We start from the raw sequence: 26606 nt of genomic DNA on the forward strand, positions 1-26606 counted from the left end.
GCTTCTGTAGACAAACCACTGTGCTGTGCAGAGGTGAGTTATGATGCCTCTTGGCCTTTAAACTATGCTTGAAAAGACACATTTAATGATCCAAGGTTACAGGGAGAGCATAAGCAAAGGCACGTAGGCATAAAAGTACAAGAGGTGTTGGAGAAGGGCTAGTGGTAGTAATGTTGGCATGGAGACTAAATGCAGGGAGGTAAAGGGCGAAAAAGATGGGAAGGTGGGTCAGTCTTGAATGCTGTGACCTGTGGGTTGGGGTAGAGAATACACTTTGTCCTGTGGAACCGTTTCCCAAATTTTCCTCAATCACCACTGTAGCAATTTTGTCCACACCTGTGTATCACCTATGCTATTTTTAATTAAATATATGCAATAGTCTTCCTTTTAAAAATGCATTTAAAAATTTCACATTACTGTAAATGTGAGACAAGTGTCACTCGCTAAAGACAGAACTATAAACATAAATAAATGATTATTTAAATAAAAAAATACTCCTCCCTCTTAAATTAACTCATGTACTGCAGTGAGACCTACAACTGCATTGGGGGACACATTTAAGCGGCTGTGATGAATCACAGAATATGAGTGTTCTTATTCATTGAATTTGGCTGTCTTTCATCTATATATATGAAAGATATATATATTTAATGTAAGATATATGTAATCTTAATGAACCTTCCTCTTGTTTTACATGAGATCCCCAAACTCCTCTCTTTTAGTGAGTTCATAAAATATTTGGTTGATTGTGTTTTATGTAAAGCTAGGTTAAAATTTAATGTCAGTCTCCTAAGACTTAAGGGCTGTTTTGTAGGTCAGCTATTTTAAATTCCCCTTGGTGTTTCACCATTTCTCTACACCTCCAGCTGCTGTCTGTTCAAGGGGGCTGCATGGCTCCAGCACCGCCAGCATGGCGGCTGCCTTTTAGAAGAGCCTGGCATGCAGAAGATAACGATTTCCTAGAAAATCCCCTCGACGAGATCAGGACCTGGACAGCTGTTTCTGTAGGTGGCTATGCCTTTATTAGTGAAAGATACGTGTTTGTCCTCACAGTTTTGAAGAGACAGGTTCTTGCTCTCCACTGAAAAGAGGATGTGTGTGTGTGTGTGTGTGTGTGTGTGTGTGTGTGTGTAATAATAGGCAGTGAGGAGGTACAGGGATACAAAAATGCAGAAAAGGGTTTTTTTTGTGTTATTGTTCTTTCTTTCTTGCCCCTGTCCTCCCCACTCTCTCTTCCTTCTTCCTTTTTGTTGATCTCAGGAAAATGTTACTCTGAAATAGCCAGTCACATTCTGGGCTAACAGCTACTACTCCCCTGTCTCAAGCGTTTCCATGGTGTGATTTGTTGTCTGGTCTACATAACTCTTCCCACTAATGTTGCTATACTTTGGTCCTATCAGTCTAGTTGTATTCTTCTAGCCTTTGCCTGTTAAGGCACAACGTATACGGGATGTAAGTGGAGCTGGATATAAATGTCTACACCCAGCTCTGCCCCTCATCTGTGTGCCTTTGGCCAAATCATGTGACCCGAGTCTCAGTTTACTTATCTGTACAAGCATATGCCAAAGGTTTAATAGGAATCAAAATGAGATCATATACACTAAAGTTCCTGGTAAACCACCTTGTTAATAAAGTGTTCTATCAATGTCAGGTGCCTCAATGGTCAAACTTCAATTCTAGGATAGACTGTTCTAGAATTGCACATCTTTCCCTTCTCCTAGAGGGAAAATAAAGGTCTTATTTGTTTTACTATTCTATAAAGAGAATGCTGAGGTGGCTTAACTACCCACCAGAAATTCTACTTGCGAGGTACTATTCTGTTCCTTGCCAGCAAGTTCCTTTCCCTAGAAGATGAATGAAGAAAAATGGTACATAATACAGGAACAGCCAAAGACAATGATTTTAGAAGATATCCTACACCAAACTCTTGAAATAGAAAAATGCGAAAGGCTATCTAGAGCAGTTTGGCATAAACACAGAGTGTCGTGTCCCCTGGAAAATACAGCAAAGGGGAATGGTTTTCCTCTACTAGATGTCCATCAGTCTCTTTATTTGCCTCCTCAAGATCACACTTTTCCTCTCGCCTTTCCCCTAGCACAGATTTGCTTTAAGTTTAAACCTTTAGAACATTTAACTGACAGAGCCAAGTCCTAGAATACCTGCTAAACCAGCAGTGGGTAGCCATTATGACAGCAGAGAACACCTGGATTATACCAGATGAGAACTTCTAAGCCATCTCAAACCCTCCCTCTCTCCTCCCAACTGTCTCTATGTAGATATAGAATAGATCTATGTATACATACAGATAGACAGACATGCATACATGTACATATAACCAAATGTTCCTCATACAATGAACCAAGTGTTTGCCAAATTATGAATAGAGATAATTCTAATAGAGAAAATAATAAAATCAGTCCAAATGATTGGAGTTCAGTGGCTATTGTGAGAGATTTGTATCCAGGCTTTTTGTTAATAGCTTTCATTCTTAAAGACCATCTATTTTCTTCATTGGCCAATACTTCCTTTCAAAGCTTTGTATTGCGGGCCGATTAGCAGAGTTAACATGCCAAGGTCAGAGCTTTTCTCCCTGTGTACATGGATTCTGTTTACCCTGCTCCAGACCAGCTCTCATAAATAAGTATTACAGAGAGCGAGGTTGTGTACGGACTAATACAAATCCATCATCACTGCAGGAAAACCCAAAGCAGATGATCTTGTCATGCTAGGTCAATAGAGCTTGTTTGTATATGAAGGACATCCAGATATTATAGTTTTAATGTCAAACTTCAGATCTCAGCTCAAGTCGACATGCCATGAATGTATGCAGAAAGTGTACGTAAAAGTATAAAAAGAATAGCACTCTGTTATAGAGGCCTCGACAATGTGAAGGGCTCATCAGCCTATAGATCACATGAGTTAGCCAAGGGCTGCACCCACTGTGCAAGAAGGGGATTGAGCTCCCTTCCTCCTTGTCTCTTGTGCCATGGAGAACAAAATACCTCAAGAAGGGCTGACACACCAAGCACACGAGTTCCTTGGGAAAATGGGTCTGAATTTTTCAAGCCTCCAACTATCGAGAAATGATCCCAATGACTGCAGATGGATAACCAGATGGCCAACCCCATTCTCTGTTTGTTCCAACTATTAAACATAAGAAATATTCTTATCAGCAAAGTTAGAAGGCAACACACTCAATCAGAAGATCAAAAGGGGGGGAAAAAACCCCTCCAGAAAACCCTGCAGACCAGGAATCACAAAGGAGAACCTTCCATTGGCTGTTAGTGAATTAATATTACCCAAGCTATTGTCAGCTTCAGGACTCTCATTTTTAGCATTTAGGGACATTAGGTAACAGGAAAAGTGTCAAACTTGTTACTCTGAAAAACAGTCTTATGGCATCAAAGTTGGACCATCAAAAACTCTGTAATTACTTTCATGAGTATCAGTCTTTATTTAATACACAAACATCTGGTCATGAAGGACCAGTCTAAAGATACAGGATACATTCTCACGATGGGATATTAGACAGTCATCAAGTTTCATGCTTTGGATAATATCAACAAAATAGAAAAACATCCACAATATTATAGTAAGAGAAGAAAGTAGATTATAAACTGCTCATAAGTTGTATTCTCGGGGCACCTGGGTGGCTCAGTGGGTTAAGCCTCTGCCTTCAGCTCAGGTCATGATCTCAGAGTCCTGGGATCAAGCCCTACATTGGGCTCTCTGCTCAGCAGGGAGCCTGCTTCCCCCTCTTTCTCTGTCTATCCCTCTGCCTACTTGTGACGTCTCTTTCTCTCTGTCAAAAAAATAAATAAAATCTTAAAGAAAAAATTTGTATTCTCAATTCTACTGTATTTCCCTGTGTTACACACACACAACATACACAGAGAAAAGCATCAGTAAGAAGTAGAAGAAATGTAAATACTAAGTCTTCGTACGTATATAGGAAATTTTATCTTATCTCCCCAAATGTCTTTAATAGACATCAATGACCTTTACGATAAGAAAATCCTACATGTTTTTGACCTGCATATAAACAAAAGAGTCTTCTAACCTGTACACCACTGTCTCTTCTTCAATACCACCAGTGGAAGAAGTATTATAACCTGGAAATTAGAAAGAGAGTTCAGAGGATTCAAGAGCCAGCCACTAATAACTGTCATGAAATGAGAATCTCCATAAAACTTAAACAAGATGGATGACAGCCACCTTTTACTTTGGGGGATGCTTTCCTCTTGACTGTGTTTTGTTATGCCAGAGCTTCACTCTCCATGTTCAAGTCTGTTTTTCCTCTTCCATCAGCACATATAGGTTTCAAAAGTAAAGTCAACCAAGGTTATCTTGCTCTTTCATCCCTTTCGTTCAGCGGCTGACGACCAACATGAAGACAACTAGCCTTTCTGAAATGACATTTCTGAAGTCTCTTCCCTCAATACATCCTGCTCTTCCCTTCAAATTTATTTTAGATTCGACACTGTGGACCAAGTGTAATAACAGCAGTGTTGAGACACTGGGGGTTAAGGGTGTACTTTCTCCTCCCAGGGCCTGGTCCCCAGTGGAATCTTTCTGGAACCCCAGGAAAGGGGTTAATGAACAGGGTGTTTCATGGCTCTGGGAATAGGAGGGAAACACTTGGATAGGAGAGGCTGTTTTAACCACAACTCAGAAAGGTAGCCAAAACCATGTCATCCAGCCACTCTGTTTGTAAGCCACGGTCATGAGTAAGTGAATAAGGAGCAGAGTCTCTACTAACCAAGAAACATGAAACATCCACTCAACTATTGGACCATGTCAAAGAGTAAGATTGAAACACCACCTTAAGTTATACACATTTTAAGTGTCACAGTAAGCACCTCTCCCCTCGTAATACCTTTTTTTTTTAAAAGATTTTACTTATTTGAGAGATAGATAGAGCATGAGAAGGGGAGAGGGAGAGGGAGAAGCAAGCTTCCCTGCTGAGCAGGGAGCCTGATGCAGGACTGCATCCCAGGACCCTGGGATCATGACCTGAGCTGAAGTCAGACGCTTCACCAACTGAGCGACCCAGGCTCCCCTCTCCTTGAAATACTTTTGAAGGTATATATAATGGTAAATTTTATCTTATCCCCCCCAAGTGTTTTTAGTAAGCAAAATGTCTATAATGAGTCTTTTAATAAATTATCTTTATAAGAAAATCATAAATGTTGTTGCTCCTTTTACTCCCCAGCCACTAGGAAAGCTACAACACTAATTTGGTGGGGGCCATGTTTGGTTCATGGTCCGTGCTCAATAAATTCTTTGTGGAAAGGAAGGGCAGGAAAGCACAGGGAAGGAGCGGGGAGAGAGGGAGGGAGGGAGGGAGGGAAGGAGGGAGGGAGAATGGAAGGAAAAATTAAAGCCACATACTTCATACACGGTTGTTTGGGCTGGGCTGTATACTGCAGAGCGAGGAGGACATATCCCATTTTTAGGACTTCCGAAGTCATCCCCTGGTGGTGTTAACAGTTCTACTACTCAAAACTTCTCTCTATTAAGAAGTCCTCCTTATAGCTAACATAAATCCTCTCTGCTTGATCTTAAGCCCACTTATCTGGTTCTGTCTCAGAGGAGAAAGTGAACAGCTGATCTCAACACTTGGTACACTAAGTCTTCATACATTTAAAGAGAGTAAGTCATCACTTCGTTGCCTTTTCTTCTTCCCCTTAACAAACCCAATTCCCATAGCCTTCCTCCACAGATCCTGTTTTCTAATCCCTTAATCCAATGATGCACATTAGTTCTCCGTTCCAAGTTGCTAAAAATAGTATGTTGTCAAATGGCAGTATCAGGAGACACAGAACAAACACCCCCAACATGAGAAGCTTCTGTTTCACCTCCTTGGACAATGTCTATGGAGTCTGAAGAGAGCTTGGATTATTCCCTGGCCCCTCCTCCAAGGGTGGGAGGTGGAACACAGTTTGTACAGGTGTGTTCAGGCTGTCACAGAGTATTTACTCAGTAATGTCTCACACTGGGCTGCGCACAGGCACACCACGGATAACCAAACAGACGGGTTCCTGCTCATGAGCAGTCTGTCAGTTTGGATGTGAGTGAGTGTGTGTGTATCTCTGTGTGTGTTTGTGTGTGTGTATGTGTCTGTGTCTATGTATATGTGTGTATATGTTTGTGTCTCTGTGTCTTGTGTGTGTATATGTGTATCTGTGTGTGTCTGTGTGTGGTGTGTCTGCGTGTATGTGTGCATTTATGTGTGCATCTCTGTGTTTATGTGTGTGTGCACACGAGCACACATGCCCGGGAGGAGATGGAGTGGCTGTTTATTTTGTCAGTTAACAGCTTTCAAGCAGCACCTGCTGCAGTAGCAATCAACCTCTGTCGTATCATCACTGAACGGATATTCTGGAATACGATCCCTGTCACCCTCAGGTGCTCACATTGCAGAGCACCTCCAGCCTGGAGTTGTCGCTGTCTCCTGGCTATGAGGCTGTCGGAGGCAAACAGCGTCTCATAACCTGCCTCCTTCATCCCAGGCTCCAGATGCTGGGAGAGCATTTGGTCTTACTATGTTGTTGCTGTTGCCACTCTTGGGGACCTTCCTTCTACCAGTTTAGTACCCTTCTTCTCTCCCCCCGATGGATCCATTAATTCATAAATACTGTTACAGGCCCAGCAGTGTGCGCTAAGTACTTCTATTCCTCACCCTTCTTTCAGGGGTAGAGGGAGCTGTAATATTTTAGCAGTGCAAGCCTTGGATGATAACTGGGATCTGGGGAGCCAAAAAATGACCAGACGAACCGAGACTGTTTTAATCTACATAAAGAAGGGCATTTCCCAATAGGTGGAGGCAGAGAAGAGAAAGTGGGCTTATAAAATCCGCCTCCTATCCTTGGGGAAAGGCAAGCAGAGAGGCAACCCATACATACCCTCCTGCGATTCGGACCCAGACAGTCCCTCCAAAGACTGTTTACCTCTTACAGCCTGAAAATGCACCATCATCATTTCTTGAAGTCATTACTCAAAACACACCCCCACTGCATTTCATTTTTATTATCCCCATTTTAGGAACGATTAAATGGAAGCAGAGAGCAGTAGCAATGAAGCAAATCATGAGAGGCTCTGATAAAGACAGAAGCCTGAATGCTCGTTGGAACTGCTTCTCCCAGCCAGACTATTTTTAATGCAAGTTGATGCAGCTGTCCCCCACTTAGAGACAAGACTTACAAATGAACCCACTCTGCACACATTTTTCCACCATCCCCTGCCCTTTCCGACTCCCCCATGCTACCCCTGCATGCATGTATGTGTGCACTCCCTGTGAAACAGTCTTTTCCATGTCCCCACATACCAAAGAGATTACTCAGCTTTCTGTGAATGTGATTCTGATCCAAAGAGCTCTCGGCTAGGCTAGCCCCCACCCCATGCCTCCTTAGTATATACTTACATAGGATACCATTAAGAGTTCACAAGGGCAGGAGCTATTTTTTTTTAAAGGAGGTTGAGTAAATATATAAAATTTTTATATGCTTTAAGTGTTTTCAGAGAAAATACATAAGAACCCGAAAACAATGATTTCTCAGGGGAGGGACATGGGGGAACCGAGGATCGCAGATAAGAGGATGTTCTTTTCACTGGATCCCCTTCTGTATCATTTGATTTAGAACCGAGCGCAATGTTACCTCAGTGAAGGAGGAGGGCACCGACCGACATTTGTTGAATACTGCCTATGTTTCAGGCATCCATTAACTTGTGTTTTACTATAAAATCTCCTTTGATCTTCATAGCAATGTAAAACCCTATTTTACAAAAGGGAAATAGAGTCAGGTGGTATGGCCGCCTGGTTTATGCAGCTGATAAATGGCAATAGGGGACATTCAACTCAGCTTTTTTTTTTTTTTTTTAATCATTTAAATTCCGGGGCGCCTGGGTGGCTCAGTGGATTAAGCCTCTGCCTTCAGCTCAGGTCATGATCCCAGGGTCCTGGGATCGAGCCCCACATCTGGCTCTCTGCTCAGCGGGGAGCCTGCTTCTTCCTCTGTCTCTGCCTGCCTCTCTGCCTACTTGTGATCTCTGTCCAATGAATAAATAAAATCTTTTAAAAAAAAAATCATTTAAATTCCATCAGGCAATGTGTAGTACCTCATTAGTTTCATCTTGGCTCTTTCTGATTTCCAGAACCATGCTCAGTCCCAGATTATGCTGCCTGGACTTCAAGTCTTTCAGAAGGAGCCAGGTTTATAAGACAACGGCCGTAAGACTACTTTTTTTTTTTTTAAAGATTTTATTTATTTATTTGACAGAGAGAGATACAAGTAGGCAGAGAGGCAGGCAGAGAGAGTGAGAGGGAAGCAGGCTCCCCGCCGAGCAGAGAGCCCGATGCGGGACTCGATCCCAGGACCCTGAGATCATGACCTGAGCCGAAGGCAGCGGCTTAAACCACTGAGCCACCCAGGCGCTAGCCTGAAAGAATATAGCGATGGCCCATCACCTGGTTTACACCAGCATCTGAGGGAGTCTTCCTCAGCCTGAAGCTGCTTGTTGAAAGCTGCTGAGGCTTGCCACCCCTAGGAAGTTGGGCCTCGCTAAAATGGCCCCCCACCCTGTACCCCAAAGCTGTACTGCTCATACCCACTGAGGGGCCTGTCCCTGCTCTCCCGTGCTCTTCAGTAAACCAGTCTGTCTACCTGGGAGACTTTCAGGCGGAAGTGAACTAACACCCCTGAGCATATGAATTCTTCACTTATTTAAAGTTATCCTTTGAGTGGTCACTCTGGGCCAGGCGCTCTTCATTAAGTGTTAGGATTACAGAGGTGAACAAGGTCCTTGCTTCCAGGAAGCATCTGTCCTGGTGTGAAGAGATGGGCAATAAACAGTCAGGCAAACAGGCAAAACATCATGTAGAAAATACTGAAGAAAATTAAAATCAGCTGTTCTGAGTGAATGGGTGGCAACATTAGCTCGAGTCATCAAGGAAGGCCTTCTTAGGAGATGGTGTTTATCTAAATGACAAGAATGACAAATATTCCTGGGAGCTACTGTTCTTAGAAACAAATTCAGGTTCCTTTCGTATGTTTCAGCTCACACCCCAACTCCATTCCAAGCTCTTACTTATTTACAATGTAGAATTTGCAATCCCAGAAGCTAGAGCCAGAGAAGACTCTAGAAGTCATCTTAATCTCATGCCATGATTTTAGATGTGAGAAAAGAAAGATCCAGAGAGGTGAAAAGAGCAGGTCACCTAGCTAGTTAGGGGCATGACCAGAAGCTGTGGGTCCTATCTTTGAGCCCTCATTTCCTCCACAAATCCAGATCCCGTCTCCATTTATCTTCCCAGTGTCCATCTCCTCACTGAAGACTCTTTGCCTTGTGTCTACCTCTGTGGAGTTCCACAGCCACTAAATCTTCCCTGGCCACATGGAACCTTCTAGAATGGCAGCAGAAATCCTGAGAATACAGAGCGTACTGGGGCCCAGGATAATGGGGAAAAAAACTTCCCACGTAACTTCCCAGGGCATAATTTCAGCATATCCCAGACATGTTCTAGGTCTGTGTCCGGTTCCCGCCACCCTTCCTGCCCACAAGCGAGCCCTAAAAAGGGATTCCACACTGGGGAGCCTCCTGGCTCTGTGAACTCAATGAACAGTAAAGACCCCCTCCTCTCTTTAGCAATGTTTCCTGATTTAACCAAGTCGGCATGAAAATTTTCTCTGATCCCACTGCCTCCCAAAAGGCCTTGTAAAAAGATTAACCACAGAATTTCTTTAAATAACAAGTTCCCCTAGTACATTTAAAGTATGATCTATGAAAATTCAATCTACATAAAGATTTTATCTCTCCTCTGCCCCAAAAAAAGAGGTATTGCATCAAGGGCAATAGCATAAACTTGGATTCTTAATGATAGATTTTAGACTCTTGTATTATGCAATGGTCCTCATTCATCTGACACATACTTACTGAATTGCTCTGTGCAATACGTTTGTCCAGTTGCTGGGAGGACACAGCGATATAAAGACACAACCTCTGCCGTCTGGAAGCACACACACACGCAACGCTAACACTGACAGATGTGACAGTGCTACAACAGAGGTAGGAACAAAAGCTACAGGGGACAAGGGAACGTGAGAGATTATATCTCGGTCAAAGATCAGAGAAGACAATAATATTTTAATTGGGTTTCAAAGGATGGTTATGATTTAGATAATTGGACAACCCATTCCAGAAAAAGGAAACGTCATGCCATGCTGTAGGAAGCAAGATGTACAGAGAGAGCCTAGTGTAGCTTGATGGTGAGACAAGAAATAGCAAGGCAGAGAAGACAGACCTTGAAAGGTAAATCAGAGTCCTAAATGCAAGAAGAAAGTCTGGACCTGATGCGTAAACCACAGAAACTCCAAGCAAGTTTTGGGCAGAGAAAGAACGTAATCAGAGGTGTGCCTTAGGAAACTCATTCTAGTAGCCATGTCTGGGACCGATCTGAATGGATAAAGGTATGCATCAGGGACAGGGTGGTCCATTTAAAAAATTATCACATGGTTCCTGGCTCATATATAAGGAGGAATAAATTCAAGGGCTACTCTAAAGGTAGAATTGTTAAGAAGGGAAGGGATCTATATCCCAGGGAGGTGTGTCTAGTTTTGGAAAGTCGGGGCTGGTCACAGGCCTCAGATTCTAGCCTAGAGGAGTCAGCATGAGTGACAGGAAGTTGTGTCTCTTTAAGGAAGGACAGGTGTGAGATGCCTCATACTTGAGGTAGTCATCATGAGTCTACAGCATCAAAGCTACCCCAGCTGGACATCTCTGATCCACGTATGAAGCCTCAGTTAGTAATAACCCTTCTCCTGGAGACACATAGAAGTACCTGTTTTAAATGAGGTCCCAGAACACTTCTTAAATTGTTATGTCTCTATAGCAGCAGTGAAAGCAGCTTGATTGGGTTGAAGAGCAGGAGCCCAGGGGAAAGCACTTCTGAACAAATGATAACTCAGCAGAGGGAGTGCAACGTTAATCAAGAACACAAGGGATGTTCTCCACCTTGTAGCTGTGCCCTGAGGTAAGGAACTACAGGACAGATGAGTTTTCAACTTGAAGAATAAGGCCCTGGGTTTCCACTACATGAGCCACACGTGCTGTTTCCCAGGTGAGCATTCACACAACTACCTGTCCAGAGCTCTCTGATGAGATGGTGAATTTCAAGAAACTTATCCCTGGTCTCTTTTCCTGGCTATCCCTTCTAGAAATATATAGTCTGGTTCCCATTCCAGTCAGAACCATGCTGACATCCTGACCCACAAAGTCTATAGAAATTGCTTTAAATCAGTGTTTCCCAGCATGTTTTATAGAACAGGAATTTCATGAACAAAAGGGTCTCAGAGTAAAACAAATTCGGGAAATACCAGATTAAGTAAAATTAAAGATGGTTCTTTGCTATTGATAGGACTCCTCTGAACTTTCTAAAGTTGACATGCTCTGGGAAGCTCCCAGAATGAGAAACCAGAGGGTAGCATCCCCAACCTTATTTATCCATAGAACCATAGAACCATTTCTCAGCAAATCACCTCAAAGAACAAATGACCTGAAGAACATATAAAAGAAACACCAAGGCTGACATTATTCTTGGGAACTTCTATATTTAAGTAGGAATCAGGGATAACAATAAAAGCAAATACCTATTAAGTGCTTACTATGTGCCAGGCACATAGTCTTTTCTCTAAGTCTTTTCTAAGTCTTTTATGTATATTAATATATTCAATCTTATAACAACCCTGTGATCTTGGTACTATTCTTTTTTAAGATTTTTTAATTTTTATTTATTTGGCAGAGAGAGAAAGAGAGAGAGCACACAAGCAGGCAGAGCAGCAGGCAGAGGCAGAGAGAGAAGAGGGCTCCGCGCTGAACAAGGAGCCCGATGTGGGACTCGATCCCAGCACCCTGGGATCATGACCTGAGCCAAAGGCAGCCACTTAACTGACTGAGCCACCCAGGCATCCCAGTACTATTGTTCTTTAATCCCATTTTATAGATGAGGAAACTTGAGGCAGAGTAGTTAAGAGATTTGTCCAAGGTCCTAAGTAGACAAGTTTGTGAGTTGAGGAGCTAGAAATTGAGCCTAGGTAGTCCAGCACCCACAGAAGTTAATTTCCAATTGGTAGAGTTTCAGACACTGGGATCAGCTGGCAGTGAGAGAGATCCTGAAAGGAGCCTTGCATGGCAAGCCTGTAATCACAGTAAATTCAAAACTGCATGCTTGTAAATTAGGTTTCATCGACTTCCCCAGGATACTATGTAGGATACAACTTCTGAATCGTATCACTGATTTGACTTCTTCAACAAATTATGTTATATTATACACGTATACTCTCTTCCATTAGGACAAAGTCATGATTCAGACAGCACCATAACCAATAAAAATGGTAATGCATAAAGAAAATAGTCTCTTGATTAACCAAAGGAGGAAGAAAATAAAGATGCAAGTTTGAGAAATGGCTTCTCCTATGTTCTTCAAAATACTGCCCTCTTACTTCCCAGCTCAGAAACCAAAACCAAGGTTTGGTTTGGTTTTCCTTGAACGTGTTGCAAAATCTTATAGCCCTATTCCCATCTACTTTGCTTGAGAATTGCCAAAAGATATGTCCTACCCTCTCCCACTTCCTCTCCTTGTTCAGAAGGATTATCACCAGTTTCGGGTGCATCTGGTAGCCATCTTCACTGAAGGACAGATTTCTTCCCTCAAAGGTGACATTTATCAGATACCTGTAAAGACAGAATAAAAGAAAAAGTTACTGGTATGAAGAAGGTACACCAACAACAAGATAGTTAGGAAGACACAGAGAAAGGTAAATGGAGACAGACACATAGATATATACAAGTATCACTGAGAAACCTGGTATCCCTCCAGCTCGCATTTGATTATGCACAGAGTCAAAGCTTCCACGTAATAGGAATAATAGGAAAAGATAAAAAGAAACCTACTTGATTAGGTCTGTAAGGCTTTAATGAGATAACTTACCACGAGGCCTGGTCCATAGTCAACCCTCCTTAAGCGTTAACAATTATTCACTTCTAGAAGGACTCCATTAAAGGGTGAAGGTTGTAGAAGAAAAGAAAGTGGGAATGTACCAAGACAATGTTCTGCTAAGAAGGTGGCATATTGAGCACTAGGTCTCTCTGCCTTCCAGAGATATGCACATATTTTTGAACTCTTATTAAGATGCAGTCCAGCCCATATTTCTACGAGCTGTGAGATGAGTCCAGCAGTCAGGGTTGCACTGGTTGCACAAGATATATCTGGAAACCAGAGCTACTGCCTTTGTGTAGAGTGAACAGAAAATACCAGGGGTTTGCGGGGAAGGAGGGGAGGTATTTCAGAAAGTATTCTAGGCACAGGCACATAAATGATCAGGAACTCCAGAAGTAACTAGAGTCAGACCAATGAAATTGTCTTCCTCCTCACACCTGCACCTACAGCTCACCCCATTCCCCTGTTGGCTGCTCTGATCTGAGGAAGAGTTCCCTCACTAGGAATTCCCACAGGCATGCTCATTACAACCATATTAGTGCAACTGTGGGGATGGTAATTAATGTCCCTTTACCATAATGGCCCAAGGAGTCAATAATGATTAGCCCAGTTTTCACATGACGTGCTACTCTAGAGCCTTGGGCCTGACGCTGCTATGAGACATGTCTCTGCTGAGAAGCAAAAGAGATATTCTGTAATTGCCACAAATTCCAAGGGGCTTTGGATTTGTCATGACAACAGTTCCTAACACACTGAAGGGAAGAAGAATGCATCGGAAGGCAGCCGAACTATTCCCCTTCTAAGTCTTCTCATTCAGTGAAATTGTGAGACTCTTCATTCATCCAGGTAACCTTTGGCTAAGCAACAAGGATGCTAAGATGCATATCCTTCAGGCAATTTTAAAGATGACTAGAGAGCATGAACCAAACCCTCATGGACCACCTTCTTACTTCTAGAGCCACCTGGGCTTTCTCAGCCTTTCTCTGGTCTTACAGTCTTCACGAATGCAATCAAGAACACCGAGGACCTCAAAAGAAGAGAGATACTCAGACTCTCAGAATAGAAAGAGACCTTCATGATCAACTAGTTCACCACTTGTTACAGTTTATGCTTTCCCTCTACAGCGTAAGATTGGCTCTCTTAGCTCTTCTTGCTATCACGGCACCTTCCACCTCAACATAGCTATCTCACTGTTGGGCAGAGGTTTTTGGTTTTGTTTTTACTTCAAGTTGAAATTTGCTCCCCTGCCACCCCTAGATCCTGGTCTCCTCCTTAGATATTATACAGTCTTAGTCTAATCCTTCTTCCACACGAAAGCTCTTCAAGTATTCAAAGACATTTTATCATGGCTAACGTACAAATTTTAATCTTTGAAGAAAACTTAAGCTCATTTAGTTCTAGAATTTTGCCTCAATAGGTAAACCAAAGCACAGAGAAGTCTAATTAAATTTGCCCAATGTCCCACAGCTAACTGGGAGCTGAGATAATGTGTTAAGCCACATTCCCAGTCCCATGATCTCTTCACCACCCCACCCTGATGGTCATATGCCACATCAGGTTTAACGTTTCCTGTTCCTTAGTGTAGTTATCACATGCCATGACTTCAAGTCCCCTCCTCTTATCCCCTGGCTGCTCTTTCTGGACACCTCCCATTGATAAAAGGGTAGCACCCCTAATTCAACTCGATGTTCCATGTAGCATCTTCCCTGTTCCCTGCACTGCCCCTCATCTCTTAGCTCCACACCGCTTACTCAAGCCCATCACCAGGTGGAAAATAATACTCAGGTCTCCTGTAGTTTACAGTCTCAACACTCCAGCCAAAGCTGTATATAATTTGTTCCAAGAAAGAATTACAAAGACACAAAACAAGATATTTTAAACTAACAAACCAGAATTTAAGCACCCAATGTAATTAACTTGTAAAGTATGTTCTTATTACAATAATACTGCATTGCTTCGAATAATTTCTGGAACTCTTCAGAGAGAAGGTTAATGAGACATGCAAACAAATTTTAGTTTCCTTTTTTTTTTTTTTTTTGGAGGAAGGGGAGGAGGAGAAAGGAAGGAAAGGCAGGAGAGGAAGAGAAAGAGAGAATAATAAGTCACCTGGCTTAAGTACCTTCCTTTTTACTGGACATGGTTCAGAATAATTCTGACTTTACCTGAATTAAGATATGGGTTTTTTTAAGTGTCGATTTCTAAAGCAATTATAAGAGAAGTTCCAAAAATAATTTAATAAGTGGCATGAATGGTGTCTCACGATGACTTCTTTTGAAGTGGACAGCATCGAATCGGGTGTACAAGTTTTAAAATTCAAACTTTCAGAAAATAAACCACACTTATGGGCAAGGTAGTTGCTCTACAGTTAAAATTTTTCTAGTTACTCCTTTCTGGAATGTCCTTTCTCTACAGGATGATCCAACTCTACAGGATCATTTTATTCTACCTAGGCCCTTCTCATACAGTTTACACGATTGATATTGATATTGATAAATTTTATGACAACAAACAAAATATTCTTTTCCAAAGTATACTTTAATCACTCATATCCTTCAGCAGAATATAGATTACTCATTCACATTGTGTTTTTTTAAATAATTCCCTCTGATGAGCCAACATTTAGCTAGCAGTGAGAACCTTGCAAATATTCACCTGCCCTGAATAAGGATGCCCTTTGAATAGCAGAACAAGGCAAGCCACTCACTACTAACAAAATAGTGAAAAAAGATAACTGGGACTGTGGTCACTTCTAGGTGTGGGACTTCGGAGCTTGAACCTCGGTTTTTCCTCTTTAAAACGGAAACACCACTCTACCCTCCAGCTTATTCGGTAAGCCTGAAGTGCTCATCAAATGAAATAATGGATAGTCAGACCACAGAAAATAGGATACAAATATAAGGTTATATAAGAGGAAAAATTCAGAGAAAGAATATATTAGCATGATTTGAATATCTAAAGTAAGAAACCTGCCTCATTTTGGACCTCACCGAGTGAAAGTATGATAACTACATTTTAATGAGACCCAATTACCAATGGAATACACTGGAGGAGTGGAGACTGCATTCCACATAGGGAGGATAAACTAGGTCAAATGGTCATAGTAGCCAATTTAACTTTCCACAGGCCTGAAAATATCCAACTACCTCTGGATCTGGCTGCACTTTGCCAATTCTGAACATTAATTAAAACCTCAAAGCTTCCATGTGTAAATCCTTGGTAAAAGATTAAACTATAATTAGGAGATGCCACAGCTCTTCTGTTTTTCTCTAAACATGCCATCCTCAAGTATACAGTCAGAAAGCCTAGCTCAAGTGGCAGCCAAATTCAGAAGCTCTTCCTAGAAGACTCGAGACTCCTGGAAGCCCCAGCAAGGCTTGGTATATAAATATACATATATCATTAAATTAGTCTCTAGGATGTAGATAGACCCATAAGAAACCTTATTGTGTCTCATCAAGTTCTAATATTACACAGAATCCAAAATTGTTAGAACCAGAAGAAAATTTAGAAGCTATCCATAGAGAACTTGCAGTTTAGAAAGGGGCTAACAGGCTCCAAGATGCTACCCTCTTTTCCAAGGTGACCTGCCTATTCAGGCCTGGAGTTTAAGTCTTCTGGTTTCCAGTTTGGCCTTCTTTTCATGATTATCACCAAGGGAAGTGAAAGCAGTTTTGCAAGCCCCAGATGTGCATTTTAGCATTCTCATGTCACGTGTCATGCCCTGGACCCTGCAGATCCCCAATACAGACTGCATAAGATAAAATGCATCTCATTTCCTGCTTGACTCCTCATTGAGAAAGAGCTTCAGAACCCCGATGGGCTCTGAGCCAATATATTTGCTTTACATGGCCAAAGTCATAGTCCAGTGGGTTTAATGAGGTCAAGCTGAGGTAAGAAAGCCCTTGCGCCTCTTTGACTTTGACCATGCCACTCAGAGCTCATCCACTGCACCGCAGTGGTACCTAAAGCAATGATTTAGCAGTATGTCCTGTGGGGGAGGCATCCCAAAGAGCTCTGCTGGAATCCTCCCAGCGAACCAAGAGCCTCGGCACTGCAATACTCATTCTGCCCTCCGGATTTTTACAAGGCACTGGATTTCTTAATTAGTATCTGTTAACACGGTAATAAGAAAGATAAGTCTCTCATTTCATCCAATCGTTTCATTGCTAGATGAAGCAGATGAAGTCCAGAGGATTCGTGGCTTTTACCAAGATCAGATGACAGGGCTGGAAACAGGATGCAGGTATCCTCACCCTGGGTCCAGCACACTTCCTGCTCACACTGCCACATCTCAGAAACAGTGGCTTTTTCCCTACCCTCAGTTTCTGTCCTCTAGGTATTAAGAGCAAAGCAATAAAGGAAAAACAATTCCAGACAGGAGACCAGAATCCTTGAGCCCTTGTTTGTAATTTCTAACTCCAGAAATTTCGTAACTCTGTAACTGAGTCTTTGGTGTGTGACTACCTGCTAAGGCCTTCAAGTCCCTCATCCATAAAATGGGCTGGTCTGTACCACCAGGCACACCTGATGAGGGGAGCACAGGGATGTTCCTCTGACGTGCTCTCTAGTTCGTCTGTGGTTGTCACATTACATTACACTCCATTAGCCGGATAGCAAAACCACACATCTTTCCGTCTTTCTCTTGTCTCTCTTAACCATTTTACTATGTCACTTAGCACTACTTCATATACACATTTTTTCTTGAAATGGCAGAAACAATTTCTCACAGGATTAGAAACCATGGACTTGAAAACACTTAAAAGCTACCTACTTTATTGGGGGAAAGAGGCAAAGCTGTGTAACAATTAGACAACTGGTGTTACGGTTTGATAAACAAAGTAGAAATTTCTGACTTCCCCAACTTAGAAATTCATGCTTATCAAAGGGAATCCACAATGAACCATCCAGTAGAATGCTGTCAACATGGCAGCCCATGGCTAGGGAACGATTCTCCACTGCCCAGTGGGCTCCTGTGGGATTAAACCCAGAAGAGGTAACTCATTGGTAAGACATCCTACATGCAAATGATGATCTGGGTGATGTCCCAAAATGCTGGTAGAAAAGACATAAAGGGGAACAAAAAATTAACTGAAGAGGAAAGGACCGCACTGTGTACCCCACCCCACACACTCCACCACCACCATCACCGCCACCCAAGCTGTGTAATGTGGTATTTTAGAGCAAGGATGTTGCAGTCACAACCTCTGTTCAAATCTTACACCCAACTTGGACTACACTGTGTGGCAATATTTTCAAAACACATGAATTATTTTATTCTTGCCAACCATGGTTTTCTTTTCAAGGAAAAAGGATTTCAAGAAGTTTTAAAGGTTTCCTTCAACCTATAATGTCAGATACAAAAATATTAAACCATGCTGTTGAACAAAAGAATTAGAAATACCAGTTCCCTAAGCTGTTGAATGCAGTTCTTTTCCCTTATTTCTGTATAATGATACTTAATAGAGAACCTCAGGGAAAACTAATTTAAAGAGCACATTGTAATATTAATTTATAATTACTTGAAAAAGATTAAAAGTAGTTTGTCTTCCAGTAAATTAAACGTTTGCTCTGAAATGGTGTTTATATCATTAATTTATTTTGCAAACCATTCTTCATAACTCATAAAAGTTTCAAGTTTAGGCTAGTCCCTATTTAGTTATTTAAATTCCAAATCCATGGTGTTAAATTAATGAGATAGTAAAGTATCTTGAGGACTGACTGATATAAATTTAATATACTTCCTCTTGCCTGCTGGTGGTGAGGACTATGCTTTGGGCGCTGAGCAGTCTGGGTTGAGCTGCATTTGTGTAAGGGGTAAATGGTGGGTGATGCATCAACTCGCCATCTACTGCAATGAAAAGGCTTCTCAGGCCCTTAGGTCTAAGAGAGAAAAAAATAAATTCTGCTTCATGACTGAATATCACGAATTATTTTCATGTGAAATGAAAGAAAATAGAAGAGCACTGTTGGAAGTTGTCCAACAATCCCTGCTTGAACGTAAGAGGGCAGAGAACATTAACTTTCCTCCAGAAAGATGCTAAATCAGTGGGCATTGGGAATGGCTTGGCCACAAGCTGGAATGACCTCATTCCTGCCCACCTGCAGTACCCTTTCACCGAGTGGGGTCAATGGGACAGGCCATAGCCAGGGGACAGTTCTCCTCTGGACTGACTGATGGGTCCCTCTGGATCAAACCCAGGAACTGGTCCTCATTCATAAAATAGCCTACACCCAAATGAATGACAGCCTGGACAATGTTTAGTAGTGAGGAGTAGAAAGCAAATAAGAGAAAGAAACAGAAGAGGTAAAGCAAAGAGGAAAGGAATGTAATATGTGATGAACACACACACACACACACACACACACACACCACCACCACCACCACCACCACCACCACCACCACCACCACCACCACCACCACCACTACCACCAGAGCTTGCAGTGTGGTGTGTAAGAGCAAGGACGCTGGAGTCAGATGAGCTCTGCACAAGTCCCTGACCTGCCAGTTCTGAAGTTGTATGATCTCACAAATCATTTAATTTCTGTCCCTGTGTCTTCACCATAAAAAATGTGCATAAAAATAGTACCTACCTCATAGGACAGCTGTGAGGATTAAGTAATTCAATACACATATAGGACTTAGAACTGCACCTATCACCTAGTGAACCTTATGTGTTAGCTTCTTCTGTTATGATTGTCTTTTTTTTTTTTTTAAGGTTGCTTGGCTTCTGAGAATGCTAGTTTGCAGAGACTTTTGGATCAGTCTAACTTTTCCTAGTTAGAACCAAATACCCTGGAGCCTGAGGAAATGCTGCTTCTCCTTGGAACATTAAATCCAGAGTCCGAGTCTCCCAATTCCTGGATCTCTGCTTTTCCATTATACCACCAATCCAGGATACTTCCTCTCATTCCCACAATATCCCAAACCCTGAAGGCTCAGGAACATTTGTCTTCGAACTAGGATTGGTAACCCCTGTGAGGTTTTGTGTAGTGGGGAATTACTTAATCATACTTCAATATAAAGTTCACTTCCTGAGAAAGGTAAAAGGTGAGCTCATATCCTCATAGCTTTAGGCTAGAATAAATGACACCTCAAAATGACCCCCATCCTGACCTCCCAAAACCCTGCTTTGAATGCTATGTAATACTTTTAAAAATTCCATTGTAAGAGGCCCACTCTTGCTTGTGTATTCCTTAGGGAACTAGTGAGGTCACCTTTTAAAAACAAAAAACAAGAAAACTTTTATTGCTACGCTACTTCATTTGATGCTTAGATTGGATACCTAATAGGGAAAACAGATATACCCAATCACAACACTGAGGTTTACATTATATTTTTTAAGTTTTTAGTTAAATTCAAGTACAGTTAATATACACAGTGTACTATTAGTTTCAAGTGTACAATACAGTGAATCATCCTTTTGATGTCAGGGAAGTGTGCTGAACAGTAAAGCTGTTTCTCATTTAGGGAACTGTGGATAGAACTCAGTAGTAATGGAGAGGGAATTCTTTCTTGTCCTCATGCCCACAGCCTTTAGTCACCTCTGCTGGGGTAAGATGTGCTACACTGCTACAGAAAATCCAGAGTTACCAGAGGTGGTAGGAAAAGTAAAAATCCCCAGGGGGAAGGAGTCAAGAACTTATGGATGATGTTATTGCCACTGGATTTTTTTTCCTTTTGAATTCATACTGCCATGATACACATCAACTAAACTCACTTTCATTAAAAAAAAAAAAAACAACAACACTGAACAAAATATCCCTTTCCTCTTCCACAGATTAGGTGCTCAATTTGTTGGAATATAGACCTACAGGTTATCAAAGCTAAGTTGTGGGACTTTCCCAGAGAAAACACCAAGACAGGGCAAAGGCTGGCTGATCCCTGCATACACTGATATTCTTCTTTATGTTTACTAATAATTTTAAGGTGAAGGCTTGCCTTTCTGACATCCATTTTAGCTCATGATCTGGCAACGCTACTCAGGGGCTATGCCAAGACCAGTCAAACAATGACTGGCAAAGATTTCTCTAGGACATTCAACTTTGACCAGGAGTTTTTCCTTCTTGTGAAATTTCAAGACTTATTGTAAGAAAACTTGGGCATACATACCCACGAAACTCTTGGTCAAGAATCCAGAGTGATCTGGGAATGATATCAAGGGAAAAGAACAAGGAGGATTTTTCTCCTCCTTTTCGGTCTTTCTCTATTTCCTCCATTTGTTCTTCTCTGTTCTGGAGTCCTTCTCTCTTCTCTTACATTTGAGGTGGTCAACAAAATCTACACATTGGGAGTACCTCCATATGCACTGTTCCTACCCCCTCTGTAGCTACCATAGGCTTAATTTCACAACTCTCTCCAGCAGCTCTACTGAAGGGTAGCAAAAGGGTGAACAAATGAATTAGCGAGATGGCTTCAGTTACGGGAATTGGGAGTGGAGGTTATGAGGAGCTGTCACCCATGGACAAAGGAGTTGTAATTTAGTCTCCCTGTAATGACTGGCATATGTCTTCAAATGGAGATTTCTAGAAGCAATTGTATTGAATGGGAGGGAAAGAGGGTCAAAAGAGTGAGGATACTCCAGGGTTAGGCAACAGTTTCAAACAGACATAGGAGTCAAGATGCCTGGGTGATGATTATGTCTTCAGGGGAGACAGGCACTTCATAATCACATCATGCTACAGATGTGATATGGAAACAGTAGTGCAGGCTGCTGACACATTCAAAAACATATCTCTGTTTTCAGAAAACCCAATCGGGAACCACATCTACCCCTTTCACATAGAAAATAAAGTGAGTTTTTGAGTCTAGGGTCCAGGGAAAGATGAGAGAGACAAAAGAGATGCAGAGTTCAATCTAAAATGGGGGTGGAGAAAGTGAACCAACAGGAAAGTTGGTTAGCAACTTTGTTAATGTTGCTCCTGTAGCACCGTCCGGAAGAATGGTTTTCTGGGACTACAGCTGAGTGGGAAGACCCATCCCTGAAAGTACAGTTGAATTCAAAGATGCAGGAAATGTATACCGGGCAGTAGTGAAAGGGACTTCATAGACTTGAAAACTATGAGATAAAATGCATATATAATCAAGGAGAATATACCAAGATGGAAACCCCAACACAAAGGTGCTGGTCCAAGGCTACTGGCCAAACACATAGCCTATGTTTCTAGAGTGTTTTCAAGTGTTCTCTAAATCACAATACTTTTTAGCATGATTTCTAGACCAGGTGAGGACAGAGAGGTCAGGGGAAGATCAGAGTTACTTGTTTATTTAGTTTTAGCTAGTTACTTAAAGACACCCGTTGATCTTTTCCAATATTCTAAAACGAGCTTGACCCTTGAGTCAGAATTTGAAGCAAGGTAAGGGCAAGAATTTTTTTTAAATGAACTCTATTTCCCTGTTTCTTGTCCTCAAAAGGACAGCACCATGAACCCCAAATGCATCCTTCACAGGGAAGCTAAAAGAAACGTGTAATCATTTCTCCCTGCTGTACTGTGTGGGGGCTAGAACTCTGCTGTTCTTTCTTTGTCAGGGGATCCTAGCTCTTTCTATCCCTCTGTAGGTTGATGTTTCCATGGAAACATGCTCTTTAATGCTTCTGAAATTACTGTGCATTTATACCATTAACTCTTTGATGACCAGGGCAGGTCACAAAGTGATTTTATTTTCCAACCTCTGAAAAGTAATTCCATTTTCTACCTCTTTTTACTTCAAACTGTTTTAAAAAAGTAATTGACACCTGCTGTCCCTATTTCCCCACCAGACGTCACTCCCTAACCCTTGCTATCTTGGCTTTTGCCTCTATCATTCTACTGGAACCAGTCTTACAAGGTCATCAATAATCCAAGCAAGGTCAACAAAAATAATATCAGTGGGCTTTGCTTCACATCATTCTTGACACTATACAGTTTTTAATGGTTGACACTACCAAATTTTCAGCAACTCTCTTTTCCCTTGTTTATTTGCTGTTTAAAACAAATTAAGTTCTTGACTCTCCTTATACTTCTCAGGCTAGTTCTCTCTCCTTTTCTGTCCATTTTCACTTAAAACTTCTGAACTTGGGTGCACCCCAAGACTGTTTCTCACCTCTGCTCTCTCCCTCTGAGCCTCATTCATAGCCATCGCATCAGCAAATCCCCTCTATACCAAGGCATCCAAAATCTCCATCAGAGGTCCCATCTCTTTCCTGACCTTCAGTTGACTGGACCATTCTAACCGAATGTTCTGGTATCAGGTCAAACTTAACACAGCCAAGTCCAAGCTAAGTTCCTCTGTCTTTTAGCAATGAGACCACTATTCCTCATAGTGTTCAAATTCCGGCACAGAAAGTAAAGAATTTCATCTTTACAACATGAATGAAGAAAAGACTGCGCTGGCCACTCATATTAGCTGCATTCTCAGAACCAGTCAGATCAGTTAAAATGTCAGCTGTAGTTCACCATTACGTGCAAAATACACTGATCGAGACTGTCCCCTTCTCAGACTTTTTTCTCCCCAAGGTAAATGAATCTCACGGCTGTCTAGCCTATAAGTTAAATTGCTTGTAAGTTGTATTTTCTGCTCTGGTCATTCAATTAAATTTAATTTAAAAAAAAAAACACCTCTAACAATGCTACTATTTATTGAGTACATGCCAAGCTCCGTTCTGGAGGCTTTGCATTATTTTAAATTCTCACAGCAATGCTATAAAATAATAGATCACATTATAATGGAGGTCCAAGGTTGGTGGCACTGGCATTTGATCCCACTTAATTCTGAGTGATTCTAAAACCATATTCCTTCCACTGCCTCATACTAAGAAAAATGTTGTCAAGAGAAGCAATGGCCAGGAGAAAGAGAACCAACAAAGTCCTAAACTTCTAACGTGCTAGAACTAAAATCCAAACCCAGATATTAATGGTTCCACAGCCTGGGCTCTTCATCATTATTTACACCACCACATAAAGCATCAGTTGTCTTTAATTCTCCCTCGTGCCAGCCTCGCAAGGGAGGTTCTACAGAGAAGAGGATGAAGCACACTGCCTCTCCATAGCAGAGTGGAGGACATACATTCACAGAATAACAAGAAAACTTCAGACTCCAGCGGCTGTCCATCTGTCATATTTCACCAGCACTAACACAAAAAAAATTGAAGAAATGGAATTAATTTGTCTTATAGGAAAACAGGAGACAAACCACAAAGCAGCAAGCTTGCCTGGACTTACGGAGGAATTAGTCCTCAGATCACACTCCGGGAAGAAGTCAGTTATGAAAGTTTAGGATCATATTTTTGGAGTTCTTGTTAGAGACAGACGACAAGAGCTAGAATATTTATTTGGCTCGGTTAAGATCAGAAAAAGTTGATTCTGGTTTGGCACAGAATTCTTATCCAACCTCTCTCTGGACTTAAAATACAATATTAAAATACTTTTTTGAGTTATAATCGACTCTCAGTTATCTTCAGTAGGGGAGGTAGAACGATAGTTATGATCTGAACAATCAAATACACAGAGTATTCTCAGCACTTAGTTCACTTGCTCCTTCTTTACCTTCTTTCCAGTATGTTTTTGCTTATCTTTTTCCCATTGGAGGTTTTTTGGGAAATTCAGTAAGGGTCTCTGTTCATTTCAGCCATTCTCTCTTTTTTTTTCTTAATTTTTTTAATTTATTTTCAGTGTAACAGTATTCATTGTTTTTGCACAACACCCAGTGCTCCATGCAATACGTGCCCTCCCTATTACCCACCACCTGGTTCCCCCAACCTCCCATCCCCCGCCCCTTCACAACCCTCAGGTTGTTTTTCAGAGTCCATAGTCTCTTTTGGTTCATTCTCAGGACAAGAACTTTCCTCTAAGTGGGTAAGTCCCGATTCTATGCCTGTGGTTCTGACCTCTTTCACATCCCCCATTTCTATCTCTCGCTGGCCATTTCCACTTCATTCCTGATGTTACAAATTCTTAGTGCTAGAGATGGATTTGTTTTCCCTTTCCCCTCAAAACAGTTGACGTTCTAATTCCCTTCCCTCATTGGTGTTTACCAAGCACTTGGAATGGTGCCTGACACATAGTAGGCACTCAGTAAATATTAACTATTAATATATAAATATTCCTTTAGTCTTGAAACCTCCCAGGTGTTTTTGACAGCTTCCTTTTCTTAGTTTCCCATGCCCAATGAGTACCTCAGCACATTCCTGTTTTTACAAAAATAATTCTTCCACTTGTCCTCTCCTTTCTATCCCCACAATTTTTATCCTAGACCAGGGCTTTGTCATATCATACTCAGATCCCTCCCAGGCTCTCTCCTTGTATCAAACCCCCCACCCCCCACCACATACCACTTGAACTTAATCTTGCTAGACTTTTTAGTGCTATGTCACTACCTACTCGAAACTCTCCAATGGCTCCCCATTACCAAGAGCAAAATCTACCTTAAGTCAAGACTCTCTACAGCCTGGCCCCATCTCTTGGTTTGGAGCTCTCTCCTCCTCTACATGAACCCTTACTGAAGCCAAGCAGCAACTTCACTGTCCCATGAACATTACATGCATTTTCCTACCTCTCTTCTGTTTTTCACTCAATTGAGTAATCCAAATCTTGCTCATGTTTATGGACTCAGGTCAAGTCTCACCCTCTGTCTACACATTCCTGACATTCAAGGTGCCTCTTTCCTCTTCTCTACTGTCTACTGTAAGCTGTCAGTTTACATTTCAGTATTTCATTCATTACCAACCTGACCTGTTTTGTTGCTTTTTGTAACTTAACTTTTTATGTGTATCTTCTTTCCCATAATAGACAATACACTAGTCGAAGTAAGAATCAAATCTTGTCCTTTTATTATCCTTTGCAGAATCCAAATTAGTGTCTTGCTTGTGTTAAGTATTCAATAAGTACTTATTGATTTGTTTTGAACTTCCAAAAGAGTGGTCTTGGAAGTTTTCCCTGCTACGTTCTCACTTCCCAGCCCCCCAACATCCACCCCGTCTATGTCACACACACACACACACACACACACACACACACACACACACACACACATGACCCCATTTAGTACAAATTCATGTGGAAGAAAGGGACTCTCCAAATATTGTTTTTTTTTTAAAAAAGGTTCTAAAGAGGATATACCTATAACCTTTCTTTTCTGAAAACAGTTAAGACAAAAAGCAGAGCTGACTTCATTCTTACATGGGCCCTTTAAAAATTTCCCCCCTTTGAATGTTCTCCCCATTATACTGTCCATGAGAACATCTCTCTGCCCATGAGAATCATATAACCCACCCAAATCTTATTCCATAAGAAAGACAAGGAAATAATAATTTTTTTTTATTATTGTGGCTTCTGGCAATGATTTCTTTTAGTCTGGAAACTAAAACCATTGGGGAAACCTGAAACATATGTATAAAATAATATCTGCAAGTTCTTTACCAATGTACATTCATTTCATTAGTTTAGGGACAGAGAAAAAAATAATACTCAGGCACCTGAGTGGGTCAGTTGGTTAAGCTTCTGACTGGTTTTGGTTTTGGCTCAGATCATGAAATCAGGGTTGTAGGATCAAGCCCCATGCCAGGCTCTGTGCTCAGTGTGGAGTCTACTGGAGACTATCTCCCTCTCCCCCTGTTCACTCTCTCTCTCTAAAATA

At 41.6% G+C, this 26606-nt stretch overlaps 1 protein-coding gene across 1 annotated transcript in view; it reads right to left on the bottom strand.

Moving 5' to 3' along the window:
* Window positions 1-26606, bottom strand: part of GRIN2B (glutamate ionotropic receptor NMDA type subunit 2B) — a 404576-nt gene that overhangs the window by 94230 nt on the left and 283740 nt on the right. The window contains exon 4 of the mRNA XM_046012453.1: window positions 12615-12729. Within this exon, the coding sequence (XP_045868409.1) occupies window positions 12615-12729 (115 nt within the window). The remainder of the gene's footprint in view (window positions 1-12614; window positions 12730-26606) is intronic.

The sequence above is a fragment of the Meles meles genome, chromosome 7 (assembly GCF_922984935.1).
Source record: "Meles meles chromosome 7, mMelMel3.1 paternal haplotype, whole genome shotgun sequence".
Taxonomy (NCBI): domain Eukaryota; kingdom Metazoa; phylum Chordata; class Mammalia; order Carnivora; family Mustelidae; genus Meles; species Meles meles.